At 40.9% G+C, this 14,697-nt stretch overlaps 3 protein-coding genes across 4 annotated transcripts in view; 2 read left to right on the top strand and 1 right to left on the bottom strand.

Annotated features, from left to right (window-relative positions):
- Positions 1-14,697, bottom strand: part of LOC145433575 (centrosomal protein of 19 kDa-like) — a 198,790-nt gene that overhangs the window by 168,904 nt on the left and 15,189 nt on the right. The window lies entirely within an intron of this gene.
- On the top strand, positions 1,725-5,147 carry LOC145433564 (aspartate--tRNA ligase, cytoplasmic-like). Its single transcript, XM_080310692.1, has 12 exons — positions 1,725-1,805; positions 1,883-2,067; positions 2,542-2,737; positions 2,795-2,897; positions 2,958-3,101; positions 3,158-3,301; positions 3,361-3,463; positions 3,525-3,672; positions 3,807-3,953; positions 4,023-4,146; positions 4,219-4,402; positions 4,882-5,147. Exons 1-12 carry the CDS (start codon positions 1,777-1,779, stop codon positions 4,971-4,973), a joined length of 1,599 nt encoding a protein of 532 aa, XP_080166818.1. The 5' UTR covers positions 1,725-1,776; the 3' UTR covers positions 4,974-5,147.
- LOC145433574 (transcriptional activator GLI3-like) overlaps positions 7,273-14,697 on the top strand; it is a 34,889-nt gene continuing 27,464 nt past the window's right edge. The window contains exons 1-2 of one of the 2 annotated variants that reach the window (XM_080310704.1): positions 7,273-7,953; positions 8,793-8,962. In XM_080310704.1, the coding sequence (XP_080166830.1) occupies positions 7,694-7,953; positions 8,793-8,962 (430 nt within the window). In that variant the 5' untranslated portion in view covers positions 7,273-7,693. Of the gene's footprint in view, positions 7,954-8,792; positions 8,963-9,004; positions 13,846-14,697 lie in introns of those variants that run through there. The other variant, XM_080310705.1, reaches the window with a different exon arrangement.

The raw sequence follows: 14,697 nt of genomic DNA, 5'->3' as shown, positions 1-14,697 counted from the left end.
CCTGTTTCATGAAATCGGCATGTTTTGGGAATATGAACTAGAGCGAATTTGACAAGATTCGTTTAGCATCGTTACAGTTTTTGAGCGATGAAATGACTGAATAAGTTAGTTACTGGATATAGTGTAGCGTTGTCTCCGTGGTTATGGTTAGTAAATATCCTCCCTACGTGGTGATCACAACCGTAACGACCCGCCTTAAAAAGTTTCCAATCAAAACAGCGGCTGTTACCTCGTAGGCAATGTGCATAACACATTTGGTTTGGTTCATTTTTGCATATGTTGTTTGTACTCGATGTCAAGGTTTCTGGAGGAACTGAAATGAGGCATTGTTCCGTAATTTACAGTGAGGGAACTGATGTGTGATTTATACGATGATGATGAAATATTAGGTGTACAATGTAAATATAATTGTTCCGTAATCTTATTGTGACGGAACTGATGTATGATTTATACGATGCTGATGAAATATTAGGTGTTCAATATAAACCCAAGACATTATAAAAGAAGTGTCGCCCGGGACTCTAGTTGGGATTCCATGACGTGTTAAACTTTACCACAGTTCTAGGTTTGCTTGATTCGGAATACATTAGAGTGTGACCTATTCAAATTAGCGACAAGGAGAGATGAAACACCAGGGACTCGAGTAGGGATTTCACATGACGTGTTGAATATTGTCGCAGTTTACGTATTTACAGCGACGATAGTCACGATACCAGTGTGTGACTTGTTTATATTCTCGACAGTTTGGTATGGATTTAATTTGAAGGCTGGGAACATGTTTTTAATCAATTCGGAGAGTGATTTTCCAGACATTTAATCTTTCAATGGATGGGAAAGCAATGGTGTTTGAGGATATAGGTTATGTGTTGCGGTAAGTCGACACCTATAAATCTGACTGAATAGTGCCAGTATAGAATCGGTGTCTCATGCACACTAAAGATTCTACAAACTGCACGCACGGTGTGGTACTGGGGGCTGTCTTGGCACACCAAATGTATTGCGCTGAAAGTACTAGGATTACAAACTGGGTATATTGTATGATGATATTCATCTCCAGCATATAGCATCACTTGTACATTCAAATATTTTGTGTTGGAGAGGATCTATGAATGAATTTACCTTTACTTCATATTTGCATTGAGGCATATTGCGGAATCCAGTACTAAACACGATTCTGATTCTCAAATGTCAGTGATCTAATTGCTCTCAATATTGGGCTTTGAATTTAATTAACAATTCTATATTTGAAACCCAGTATTGTAACTATCGTGTTGAATGCTATAAAAGCGAACAGTATTCCTGATATGAACCAGTGCCTGCCAACATATCTTGTTTTATGATAAAGCTACATATTTCATATTTTCCATAACTAATCCGATTCGTGCTGTGCTCTTATATCTTCACTGGCAATTCACTGTTGTAGCGCAATTAGTCAAATATTTATCAAATGACTACATACAGCTATGCAGTAGACTGGATAATCACTCCAATCATAATGCAGATAGGCCTACATTATGTTACTGCGCATTCAATGCATCTACCTTTGCTCATTTCATATCACGATTCTTATGTTTTGATCTTCATTTCGCTACTGTGATCGGTCAATATTTTTTTGAACTGTGTATAGTTTAATCAAGTAGCCTACCGATATCTGAAATGTTTGTCATTTTATTTTTTGCAATGAAAAATGGATTTTATTTCTCTCTTCAACATCAATAATATCTTCTGCAGGAAATAAATTATTAAATATCAATTAACATCAACTAGTCGTCAATCATGGCAGACTCTGGCGATTCTGGGAATGTGTAAGTTTTATAATGCTAACGACATGATATGAACAGAAAAACCACGTTTTCGGATGCATTTTTCATTTTTGATGCAGCGGACCGGATGGTAAGCCAATCTCAAAAAAAGCATTGAAAAAGCAACAAAAAGAAGCAGAGAAGGCTGCCAAGAAAGCTCAAAGAAAAGCAGAGATTGAGGCTGAGCAACAAGCTAACCAACAGGAGGACTTTTCCAAAGAACTTTATGGCGACATGAAAATGATACAGTCAAGTGAAAAGCCTGGTATGTGAAATTGAGGTTCTCAAGTTCTAGCGCCATGTTTGTAATTTTGTATCTCCGGGCAATATCATTTTATTTCGGTCGCGTACTTCAGCTTGTAATTTGGTGTGAATTTTTCAGTCTCCTGTTCAACCAGACCAACTCCCTGATTTTGAATCGACTATTTTATTATAAACACCGAAAAGGTCAATTTGAAGGCTGGGAATTAATCTGATATTATAAATGCATATCGAAATTCGAAAGCTGGGAATTGCATGCATGAATCCATTGCTGTGGTTGCACTGTTGGTCTTAGCCGCTAACTTGGCCAAATTTTGTCATCAATGTCGAGGCATAAATTATTCGATACCATATTATCCCCCCGACAAAGGCTTTATCTTGCGGCTTATCTCAATACTTTCTTCTTACATTCGACCATACCACCCAGAGGGCACTCTTGTGTCAGATGATACCAATCGTGCTCCGTTTCCTTTCTAAGATCGCGAGCTTGTTCGAATTGGTGATATCACTTCCGACAAAGTCGACCAACTACTGTGGTGCAGAGGCCGTCTTCATACATCGCGTGCCACCGGCCGACAATGTTTTGTTGTGCTCCGTCAGCAGCAATTTACGATCCAAGGTCTACTTGCAGCCAGCGAGAAGATAAGCAAGCAAATGGTGAAATTCTGTGCGAAGTAACATACATTCATTAGTTCGCTTGCGCAATGTCACTAAAAATATCACCTTTTTAGCATCACCAAAGAGAGTATCGTTGACATCCAAGGATATGTGCGGAAAGTAGAGGCCAAAGTGGAAAGCTGCACGCAGCAAGACGTGGAACTTCATATCGTACAGGTTTCTTGTTGTGATGTCCTAGTAATGTTTGCAGAAAATGCAGGTGTGGTGTTCGAATAGGCATTCGTAGTCAGCAAATCCTCGCCTCAGCTGCCGTTGCAAATAGAAGATGCATCTCGTCCGGAAGGGGATGCTAATGCGGATGACGGTAGAGCCCGTGTCAACCAGGACACAAGGCTGGACAACAGAATTCTCGATTTGAGAGTGAGAGTTTTATTAAAGATAGTTTGATGATTTTGTCAAATCTCGACTTCTTTCAGACGACAACGAAGCAGGCCATTTTCAGACTTCAAGCTGGGGTCTGTAAGCAGTTTCGAAATGCTCTGACTGAGCGTGGGTTTGTCGAAATTCACACGCCAAAAATCATATCTGCGGCAAGTGAAGGAGGTGCCAACGTTTTCACGGTGCGACAACCTTGACTCTGTTGTTATAAATTGACATTTTATCCTGTATATGGCGACAGGTATCTTACTTCAAAAGTAACGCTTTCCTGGCTCAAAGTCCGCAGCTGTACAAGCAAATGGCTATCGCCGCCGACTTTGAGAAAGTATTCACAGTCGGCGCTGGTAGGTTGCAACAAACATTGATGGGTAAGGAATGGATTTCATCTCGTTACCAATTTTTCAGTTTTCCGTGCCGAAGACTCGAATACGCACAGGCATTTGACCGAGTTTGTCGGCCTTGATGTAGAGATGGCTTTCAAGTACCATTATCATGAAGTCTTGAATGTAATTGGAGAGCTGTTTGTGTCGATATTCAAAGGCCTTCGAGATGAGTGAGTCTGTAGATTTGCATGGTTTATACATTTTTACCAGTGTTGATGATTATTATCGCCGGTTTGAGCAAACAGCTCGCGGTAAGAGATGTGCAGAATCTCATAGTGATGGGCTTTGCATCTTTGTGATTCAGGTGTCAGACCGAAATAGCTACTGTAAACCGCCAGTATCCCGCGGAACCGTTCAAATTTCTCGAGCCGTCTTTGATCCTGGAGTACAAGGAAGGAGTTCGTATGCTCGCAGATGCGGGCGTCGAAATGGACGAAGAAGAAGATCTTTCGTAAGACTCGCGTGCTTATATAGATATTTAGGATGATGGTCTAACTGTGAATACTGTATTTTATTGTAGAACCCCGAACGAGAAATTACTGGGTCGTTTGGTACGAGAAAAGTATGACACCGACTTCTACATCCTCGACAAGTTCCCGCTAGCGGTGAGGCCGTTCTATACGATGCCCGATCCCAATAATTCGGTAAATGCGCTCGAATGAATTTCAAGCTGATACTCAGGTTGGCTAAAAATCGGTGCTCGATTTGAATTTCAGAAATGGTCCAATTCTTACGATATGTTCATGCGAGGGGAAGAGATCTTGTCGGGAGCGCAGCGTATTCACGATCCGGAATTTTTGAGCGAAAGGGCGAAGCACCATGGTATCAATTTGGAACAGATCAAGGCTTACATCGACTCTTTCCGATATGGGTGTCCACCTCATGCCGGTGGCGGAATTGGTAAGCTAGACGTTGTTGTTGGGTAGCTGGTTACCCGCCAATGACAGTGCCTGGTGTAACGAGAGATATGCTTGCACTTCCATGATCTTCAGCTATTGTGATTAGAGATGGACTGATCGGAAAAATTTGCACTAAGCTGCAGGCGTTCTCGTTACCCCAAGTCACTGAAACCAATATCTACCACTGTCACCACATTACGCATGTGGTCAGAATTTGAGATATATCTTTCAAATTACTCTCACTAATTGGTTATTCAGAGATACTCTGTCTACCTATTGCCATAGGCATAACCTGGGTGGATATTTTCGAAGGAAAATGTCGTCACAAATCCGCTTTGACGTAGTGAACACCGGTGACGCCACATTGCCCAACTCGAAATTTTGACTAAAGCACTGCTGGCCGCGTCAAATGAAAATTAGGGTCTCGACTCCTCAACTCTGGTTGTAATTGGTGTCGTTTCATGTTGATTTTGTTTTCAGGTCTCGAGAGAGTGACTATGCTTTATCTTGGCTTGCACAACATCCGTTCCTCCTCGCTCTTCCCGAGAGATCCAAAGCGTGTGACTCCTTGAAAAGGCGATGTCCTCCTGTCAATGATTTTGATTTTAGCGGATATTTCAAAGCCAAATTTTATTGCGTGTGATGTCCCGAATCATGAAGCTCGATGTGATGGTCATTCGAATACGACAGTAGTGAATGCTGTAGGTACAGCGCTTTCCGCAATAAAACTATGATATGGTGTGAAACTGTTCTGTTCTTGGTCGCCGAGCAATAGTTATGTCGGGGTATTCAGAGGTCTTGATAAGATGTTGTGGAATCAGAAATAGTTCGTAGGGAGATAGACATAGGATGTCGGTAGTCCATATTTAATATGGTAACTATGGAGATACTCCGAGTCTGATTCTCTTGGCAGCTCCGCCACGACCGCCAGATTTGAAAAGTAACGAAGTGAGCGTATTTGAACCTATGGAACCCTCATGTTCCGCAGTGTCACTCCCTATAATTTGCTCCGCATAGAGGAGTATTGAATATGGATTAGTGACTCAAAATATCGCCGGTGTGTTAGTACATTGCGGTCAAATGTAGTTGCAGTAAGAGTACGACTCGAACATCACAGCTGCTATGATATTCCATCAAAGCAAAACAGTCAATGGCCCTCTTAATGAGGGTTGGCGCGAGTGTGTGAGGCATATATGGATGGATAGTCGGGTGCGGGCTTTGACTATATAAGTGCTGTCACCCATTGTTTCCCCATTCGAGTCGAATTACAAGCAATTTCTTCTAAATGAATACTAGTCAGCCTTCAGGATTACCGGACCGCGACCTAACACCTAACATCGATCTCGCCTTTCGCCACATGCCACCTCATTTTGTCGCTTGCCTTTTATATTCTCTGTTTTACTTTTCATTCAGTGTGCAACTGTGCAGTGTGCATGCCTCTTCTTCACTTCGCCTAGGAGGCCAAGGTGTGTGTCTGATCCCAAAGACTACTCTAAGTCGTTTCGACACCTTCCTATCTTTTCATTGTATCGCGGTTTTGTGATGTTTTGAAATGATGAAAACATTATTGATTGATTGATTCCCTGCCCAACGCCTTAATTCCTCGTAAATAACTCAGAGTAGACAATTTGCGAAATGGAGTGCGCGTGCTTCTTGAAATGCGCTCTTCCATTTTTACTAGATTTGTAGGCCATGGTGGGAGTGGGAGTTTGAATGTTGACTTCACCAAGTTGTGTCGACTCCTTCATTTTAGGTATACTTTTCACTTTACTGCTATTCTTGTGCCAGATTGAATTCGAAATTATGGAAATGAAATTATTCTAATACTGATATCCACGGCTAAAATTACATGTCATACATTGACGCAGTTTTAAAATCTTATTTACAATTAATCATAGAATACAATGACGTCCGGGTGTCTCATCTAACGGGGTGTTTAATTTCAACCAAATAAACATGATGTCGCTAGCGAGTCACAATTGTGGAGAAAATCACCCGTCTTGCTCCGCTCAACGAATGTTCGCCAATACGCAAATCCAAAATCACAACCTGGACAATATGCGCATATTGTGCAATTGTGCATTGTGCAGGCTGGTGCAAAATAACTATAGTCGTAAAGTAGTCGAAGCAAAGCAAAATATCTTGTGGAAAATACCAAGAAGAATAAAATCTATCACACTACAGTAATGCTAGAAAACGATGCATGACATTCACGGAGTGTGACAAAAATCGCTTCAGGGTGAATTTCGTGGGAGAACTGAGATCGCATTTCATTTTGTATTGACGCTAAAACGTTACTAAACAAAGATTATTTCGCTTTTAAAGATACTATCCTTCTTGGTGTTATAAATAAGCAAGGGTTTAGCCTTAGACCAAGTGCGGCAATAGAGATTCTTGATTGAGTGTTGACTATTGCTACAATGAAGTGAAGATTTAGCTTCAGACAGAGTTAGTTGACTGTACCAATACTCATTACTCAGTCAAGAACCTCCGACTGGCCAAGAATGTATGCCGGCATGACTAGATGGCCCAGAGTAAAATGATAGCGAACCGTCAAAAAGACCTTACTTACAAGGAGCTCTGTCGAATTATATCTCGATTATTCAGTTTGCACTTGTCTCGGCGATATTATAATATTCACGTAAAGACCGGCTAGTTAGAGTTCAGACATTTTTACAATCCTAATCGGATTCGTGGGTCAAATCTGATGCGCTGGAAAATCTTTAGGCTGTGACGAGGAGAAAAACAGTTGCTTTTTATCGCAGACAGCTAAAATCTGCTATGTTACCTTGTTGTAGGGTGAAAGGACTGAATGTCTATCTCGCTCTCGCATTGTATTACCGTTACAGTCTATCGAGTCGCGCTATGGTCGAATTCGCTTTACCGACACCGGCGAGGATTGATCGCGGATATACAAAGGGAGGCTTTTATATAGTAAGCAGATAACTAGCTATTGCAAAGAATAAACATAACATAAGAATAATAATTTCTCGTAAGTCAACGCCGGAACGTATAGGCCTGCAGATCGTCAGCACATCACGACAGGATAGCTGTTTTAAAATCCACCGTTCCCAAATCGCAGCAAGGGTCGTACGAAGGCATTGTTAATTGGAGATCGGCATCATGAAAGTGAAATACATAAAGCTCGCTTTTATTGTATAATTAACGATGATACGTCATACAGCATAGGCATTAGGTAAGTCTTCAAGAAGGAAGTTAGCTGCCTTACGATTGTAGTTAGTTAAGTAGCTCCAGACATTGGGGAAATGCCACGTCGAGCAACCTTCATGATATGGAAAGATACATCGGCACGCAAGAACATCAATTAACGATCACCGACTCGAAAATCAAAACAGTCAATCGTGAGGATTTGTACTTGGAGAAACAGAAATATTTCGCGGCGGCAAATTGCGCCCACCCTACTCCGCTATACCCACAATTGCGACGAGCTGGAAGTATTTCTTCGGGCAGCGAATCAGCGTTTTCTCCTGTTTGTAACAATAAATGCGACGAATTCCAAGTTTCATCCACTACCGACGCTGCTTGCACCAGGTATGTATTTTTATTTCTATGCTGTTTCAATGTTCATTCAATAATGTTGTGAGTGGTGCAATGTAGAGGTAGACTGTACATTGGTTACATTGTAGACTATCTAGTTTTAGAGTAATGTAGTTGAATTATTGGATTGGATTATCCTTATGTTAGCGCGAGATAATGCGTAGTGAGTCGACACATGCAAGCACATTGCGAAAGTAGTTCTGCAGTCGATGTAGAGGACTGAAAAACGTTTTCTTTTTAGCCCGAAGTCATAAACTCAAGTTGTCGCGTTAGTGTTTCTGATTGAATTGTGTGAGCCTTTCGTTTGGCAATCGATTGCGACTGCGAGAATTTGTCCATGACAAACCCTAACCAACTTACTTCCGATGCAATACTTCCAATGCATGCGATCAAGATTAATGGGAATACAAATTGTTCCGATGATAACGAATGCTATCCTGCTTCTGACGAGATTTCCGTGCAGAATGTCCCATTTGATGACGGATTTCAAAGCAGCTCAATATTGATGACAAGAGTCCGAAATGGAGTTAAAGGTCAAATACCAGAAGTTGAAAGACTCTTAAAATAGATATCAGCTCAAGGTCCTGACGATTCTTCATTACGACAACAAATTATTGATTGTAGTTGTAGCTGGTCTGGTCACCGATATATTATGGATATGAGATAAGGGCATTCAAAGTTTCCAAATCCTAATCCCATTCAGCATTTTTGTTCCAAATCTAAATTCAAATATTCATGGCTGGAATTCATTGATAAGTCACAATGAAATTGAAATTCAAATCCAAGCTTATCTCAGTACAGAGCTACATATTGTAAATTGAATTGCATTTCAGAAGCCGTTCACCATCGCCGGCGGATGTGAAGGGAAGCAAGAATCAGGAAGGGAACCTTTACATACCGGAGGACGAGAGGACCAACCTTGAAGTGTCGTTACGTCACCATCGAGTGAGCGCTGGAACTGGCAAGACGGAAACAGCTACGGCAACCAGCACGACCTCCAGCGGTGAGAAACGGGTTACTCCTCGCGGATGGTCGGAATGTTTGATCGATTCTTATTGTTTGTGGCCCATTCGCCCGAGTGTTTATAAACTAGATAAGAACTATTTTATGTTAATGAATATCGGTTAGGTGTTTATGCCAAGGGCGGAATGTATCAGTAAGAAATCGTACCGTAACTGTAAATACTTAGACGATGAAATTAATACTCACGAGCATGATTCCTCATTTAGAAGTCACTGGATTAGTTCGGCTATTGAAATTTTATGGAAAAACAACACATTTTGATCTCTTATCACGCATTTCCTATATATATCAACAATGCATATTCCATATCTTTTAAACATATTTTTCTTTCGAAATGGTTTAACGTTCCCGCGCGAGTTTGAAACTATTCATGATGAATATATTTAATTACGAAAAATAGTTGCAACTCAAAAGCAATTATGGGAAACTTCATTTAATGTTGTATCTTTTATAGCAAACCTGATACACGTAGTTCGATCGAAGTTATGTCAAGGTGGAGTACTGTTAAAAACCACTAATTTGATTTTGATTGTTCGGTTTCTTTTCCAACATATGCGACTTTGAACAGCTTCTTGGAGGTACAGAACTTCAATATACAATTGAATAGTATATGTTTCAATATGAATATACTATTCAATTATATGCGACTTTGCTGTTTGCTAGCTTCTATTGTACTGCCAAATGTACCTAAACTATACTGTCGAAATCTAACAATTACGGATAATAAGTCTTCTCATCTTTTACATAAATCTGGCATTAGGTTATGGCTATATGCTTTTAAACAGTTTCGCGCATCACTTGCACTTGCAGCATGGTGACGTAGTCTTTAGTAGATCATGACCTCCATATAACAACACCATGTAGAAAAAATATTCCAAATTTCTTCCATTTGAGAATTGAGTTTTGAGAAAATTGTGATATCTTTGGCGGTCCGGCAGGAAGGTTGATACGGGCTGAAGGTTGTGAAACCACATCTTGACCATGATTTACTCTGAAACAATGTGATAAAAATAAACATGAACAAGATATGGCCAAAAACAAATCAAACTTTTACAAAAACTTGGTTTTCCGTAAGTTTGAAGAATTGATCTTAAAATTTGAAAATATGGACATAAGCTACTTTGATTCCACCGCGACGACATACATTACATTTGCATGCGTCCAGTATACTGAAAATCAACGAGTGATTCGATAGAGATTAGAGACCTGTGTGTACTGTATCATTTTTATATCGGCCTACTCTAGACGTTTTGTGAACTGCCTTATCGGCGATTTATAGAAATTTTCCGACTGGCGGTACTTATCATTTGGATGTGAGTCATCCTCGATACGATAATTACACGGTTCCGCCAACCAGCGCGCACAAAGCACCTCATATCCTACAAATGATGTGTGTAGTGCTGGTGATTGGTCAGATGAAATCAATGGCGTCATTGATATAAACAACCATACGAACTATCATCGTATCATCCCAATATGAGTGGTCATTTCTTGTTAACGTTGTGGCGATCTTGCGGTTTCCCAAGCCAACTCCGGTGACAACAGTTGTCAACTTGCGGCCGAAAATTTCCAAATATTTGTTATGGATTGTCGTGAACGGCGAAGTCGTATCGAACGGAAAGAATCAGTCACTTTATACATCTAAGAACCCACAGACTGTGCTGTCGTGATCCTACACGGTAGTTGCCGCGATCCACAGAATGGCAAAATTCCGAGATGCTTGAGCGGTTATCGCATGAGCGATACGGATGATAATCTCAAATTACATGAGTCACGTGGTCTTACCAAAACTCTCCGACCCGGTTTTGCCCCAAAACACTTCCAACAAGAGTATCAACTTTCGCTGGCGCAATATTGAGCACAATCTGATAATAACGAAATAGGAAATCCATCACCGATGATTTAGCTGTCCAAACCTTGCCGATTTATGGTCAAATATTGCATCGCAACTGTAACTACCGTTCCTTGACACTTCTATACAAACTATGACGTGTACCTCTATCAAATAGGTTGTTGTAATGGGGATTAATATACATGATACAAGCTCAAGTCATGGTACAACCTTAAGTTATCGCAGGCCCGGGTAAAAGTCATATATCATGTTCAATTGTAACTACGAAATTACCGTTCCTTGGCACGGTTATAGAAACTATGACATGAAGCGCTATCAAATAGGTTATTGTAATGGGGATTAGTATTAATGGTACAGGTCATATACCATCTATAGCAGGTGCAAAACAGAAACCTATAACATTACGATACATCGATACATATGGGATAAGCTCCTGATTTGCCTGTGTAAATTCTACAAATGGGTCTCATAATCCAGAGAATAAGAGACCTAAAGGTTTGAGGTGCCTTATCACACTTACGTGCGTGGAATTAGGGATATCTGTACGTAATCCATGATTATGCTAAGGCTTCGAAATGGCTTCAACTTGGCGAATTACATCTTATTACTACCGGACGACTTCTTTCCTATTTACGTTCGCTCACGTATTTTTAGGCGCGGATAGTCTACGGTTTATATTTTCTGTTGTGATACTCTAACCTTTTTGCGCACTGCGTTACATCCTACGCTAATTTAGGACCACCCGCGGCGGCTGGTGAGTTAAGCTCACGAACCAGAGGAATTTTCAATAGCGGCAAAGCGGAACGCGGCAGATAGTGTGAACGACAATTTTCGCCGTCCTGTCACTAAAAATTGAAAAGTCACAGCCGTTTCGCGAGCGATAATAGCCGCCAAAACCAGTTGAGTTAGTTCGTGAATCGTTAGATGTTGGATATCTATATGATTTTCCATGTCGAAATACTTATATCCTAGATCAGGAAGCTGTACAATACACAGTGTACGCGCATCGCGCATCTAAATTCCGTACTAATAACGCAAGGCGTTGTATATTATGCGAGCGTATTAAGGCAGACTGAGCGCAATGAGGAGCAATAGAAAGACAGCTATAATTGGCAGCGTTTCATTAGATGTTATGTCACTTCTTAAGGCATTGTATAGGTCCATTACCCGCCGCATAACATATAATATATCTGTAACCCTTCCTGACCAGACCATTGACAAGGTATTTTTTCGTGATTGTGAAGAGCTCATATAGCACAGTGAATCCCTAACAGAGATTGGGAAATAAAAATTATCAATTCGACTCGAATTGATGCAGTCCTGCGCTTGTATCTATTCCTTAAATTATATTACGAAGATTGCGCCGGACTCTACATTTGAGTGTGATGTCATTTTGCGCGCTACCATGCTTGCATCAGTGATCATAGCAAGTTGATGTCATGGCTGTTGTCGCGTTCGACTCACGCCACCCCAAATAAATTTACGTTACGAAAGTCTAAATCCTAGACCTTCTCGCGAATTATATTCTCAAAGTACGAGATAACGTTGTTGAGAAGTTCAATTTTCGATAATACCAGATAGCGTTACGCCGCCTACGACGACCGCATACGTCCATCATTCACAGGAATCCATTTTCGTTCAAAATTCGTTTGATGACTAAATTTCGGTGCGATTCACGTCTTTCAATTTGGTCCAATTTCCAGTCCTTGCCTAAAAGTAAGATTTTACGAACCAATCATGCTGTTCGACAATGATATAATTGTCAATTAGCAGTCGAGCGAATTCTATCAGCATAAAACACAATGTGAATATACCCGTAACTTGAATCAGTACTTACCGTTAAATTATAGCAGTGAATTATTACGGTTGCGTTGATGGAGCTGTGTTGTATATCATGTATGCCCGGCCTCACGCATAAATGTTGATAACGTGTATCGTGTAAGCACGATGCGCCACACGTCGCTGTATGTCGTCCCTCGGACAACAATCTAATTGTGTCCTTTTATCGTGGTTGGGACTGTTAGGAGGTCCACTCTATGCGGGTATAAATATCGAATTTGTGTATATGGTCTGGTTTTGCTTAGGCACTGCTAGACCAAGTGAATTCATCAAACTAAAAATATTACGATCGCTCAGTATTTCGTTACTTGAAGCATGGGACACTGTGGTTGAATGCAGTTCGTTAGGACTTTTGAGAAATGGCAAGGATAATGACACGTTGCCGAATCAGATGATTAAACATCGCTCGGTCGATACTGTTCGTGCCTTGTAATCAAGTCGAAGTAAATTTTTTAAGCTCTTAATTGTTGGTTACTTGTCCTGAATAAAATTAAATCCGAACGTTAACTAAAGGTTCGCACCTGATGTTGATTTGATATATAACGTATGCTTTGCATCGTCTCGTGTATAGATCTACGGCATCAATGATATCGTACTGTCATTTATTCACATTCACGGCCCAATCAACGAACGTAATCTTCCCAGCACACATGGCAAATAGCATTGTAATCCGAAATATTCGAACAATTCTCGCACTTTGCACCCCGACGAATCGGCGTGGAAAGAGGCGTGAAACATACTCGCGTTAGCGCGATAATTGGTACTTGGTAGTGGGTAGATGGTAGTATAGTCTGTCTTCGTTATTAAAATTTTCGAAATTTTACAGAATCACAACTAAATTTATTCGAACATTCTTTCCCGGGATATATGCGTGACTTTGTCACACTTTTAGTTAGAGCGTGATATAAAGCTGTTTATCACTATTGCGGGAGTATCGTGGAGATATTAAAAAGCGCATGGTAACTGTTGGACACTGTGTACAGTATGGTGTAGACGTGTGCTGCCAGACTCGAGACAAAACATGATGATGTGTCGTTTGAACTACTGTGTTTCTTGTCACTGTGATATTCGTGACCATCTGTGAGACGAAGCCTAGAAAATGACCGGTCACGGCGAGATTTTGTGCGGATTTTGGAACTCGACATCGCCATGGAGCGACTTGAACAACTTAGGTGATAATCCTTGATTTAATCCTCCGCTGAGCTGTCGCACTTGCTACACTCTGTGTGTCGACTTGTGTGATTTACAAAGAGTCTTTGATACTTGCAACTTCTCTCTTCGTCCCCAAGGGCTTACGGCGGGACTTTCGCCCTCTGGGAATGATCTCAAGACTTGATACGGTGACAAAGATTTGAGAAAGTACACTCGGTGTAGTACCGTATTAGAACCACAGCCTTTGCACCTTGTTTCATAGATTTTACATTCACAGCCATCACGTAAAACTATCTACCGGGGCATGATTATAAAGGATTTAGTCGCTAAAATGGTATAATATTAACCGCACCCATTTTCCGTGGAGCGATTCGTTTTTGTGTGAAACCTTCAGTGTTTGTTGACAGAAAAATTTTCTCCGTTCTGCACCGAAGCATTTTAGGGGTTGCTAACGGATTTTATCATTCCCTTCTGTTGTCGCCTGCCGAAATCGCAGCGCGGGTATTTCATGCTTGGCTTGTCCCGAATATGTGCAACAGTCATCTATCATCGGTGACCTTCCAATGCCATAAGGATATCTTTATCCTTGCTTCAAGGTTCGTTACCGCGATATTGGAAATTATAATTTTTCTCCGGGTCGTGGAATGGTTGTGATCTGCTGGGTCTACGAAACGACTGCGCGATTCATTGATATAATAGCCTCGATTGAGTTCGAAATATTGTCTGAATTTCAATCTACAACGACACTATGCCGTTTCATACTAATCATCACTCACTGGCGTACGCCGGGGTGGCGAAGGGCGCCTATACACTCCCTCACGATTTTCGACTTGGGCATTTGAACTTCATAGATGTTAATAGTTCACGCCACC

This window comes from Botryllus schlosseri, chromosome 2, assembly GCF_051294905.1.
Source record: "Botryllus schlosseri isolate E-star chromosome 2, Bs_hap1, whole genome shotgun sequence".
Taxonomy (NCBI): Eukaryota; Metazoa; Chordata; class Ascidiacea; order Stolidobranchia; family Styelidae; genus Botryllus; species Botryllus schlosseri.
Note: the sequence above shows the minus strand (reverse complement) of the source record. Positions and strands in the feature narration are given on the sequence as shown.

Bases quoted from the DNA above. Each gene is read 5' to 3' on its own strand.
- LOC145433564 (XM_080310692.1), top strand. From the start codon at position 1,777: ATGGCAGACTCTGGCGATTCTGGGAATGT. The intron at 2,068-2,541 runs GTATGTGAAATT...TTCCTTTCTAAG, and splicing joins ACAGTCAAGTGAAAAGCCTG to ATCGCGAGCTTGTTCGAATT. The intron at 3,673-3,806 runs GTGAGTCTGTAG...TTTGTGATTCAG, and splicing joins TTCAAAGGCCTTCGAGATGA to GTGTCAGACCGAAATAGCTA.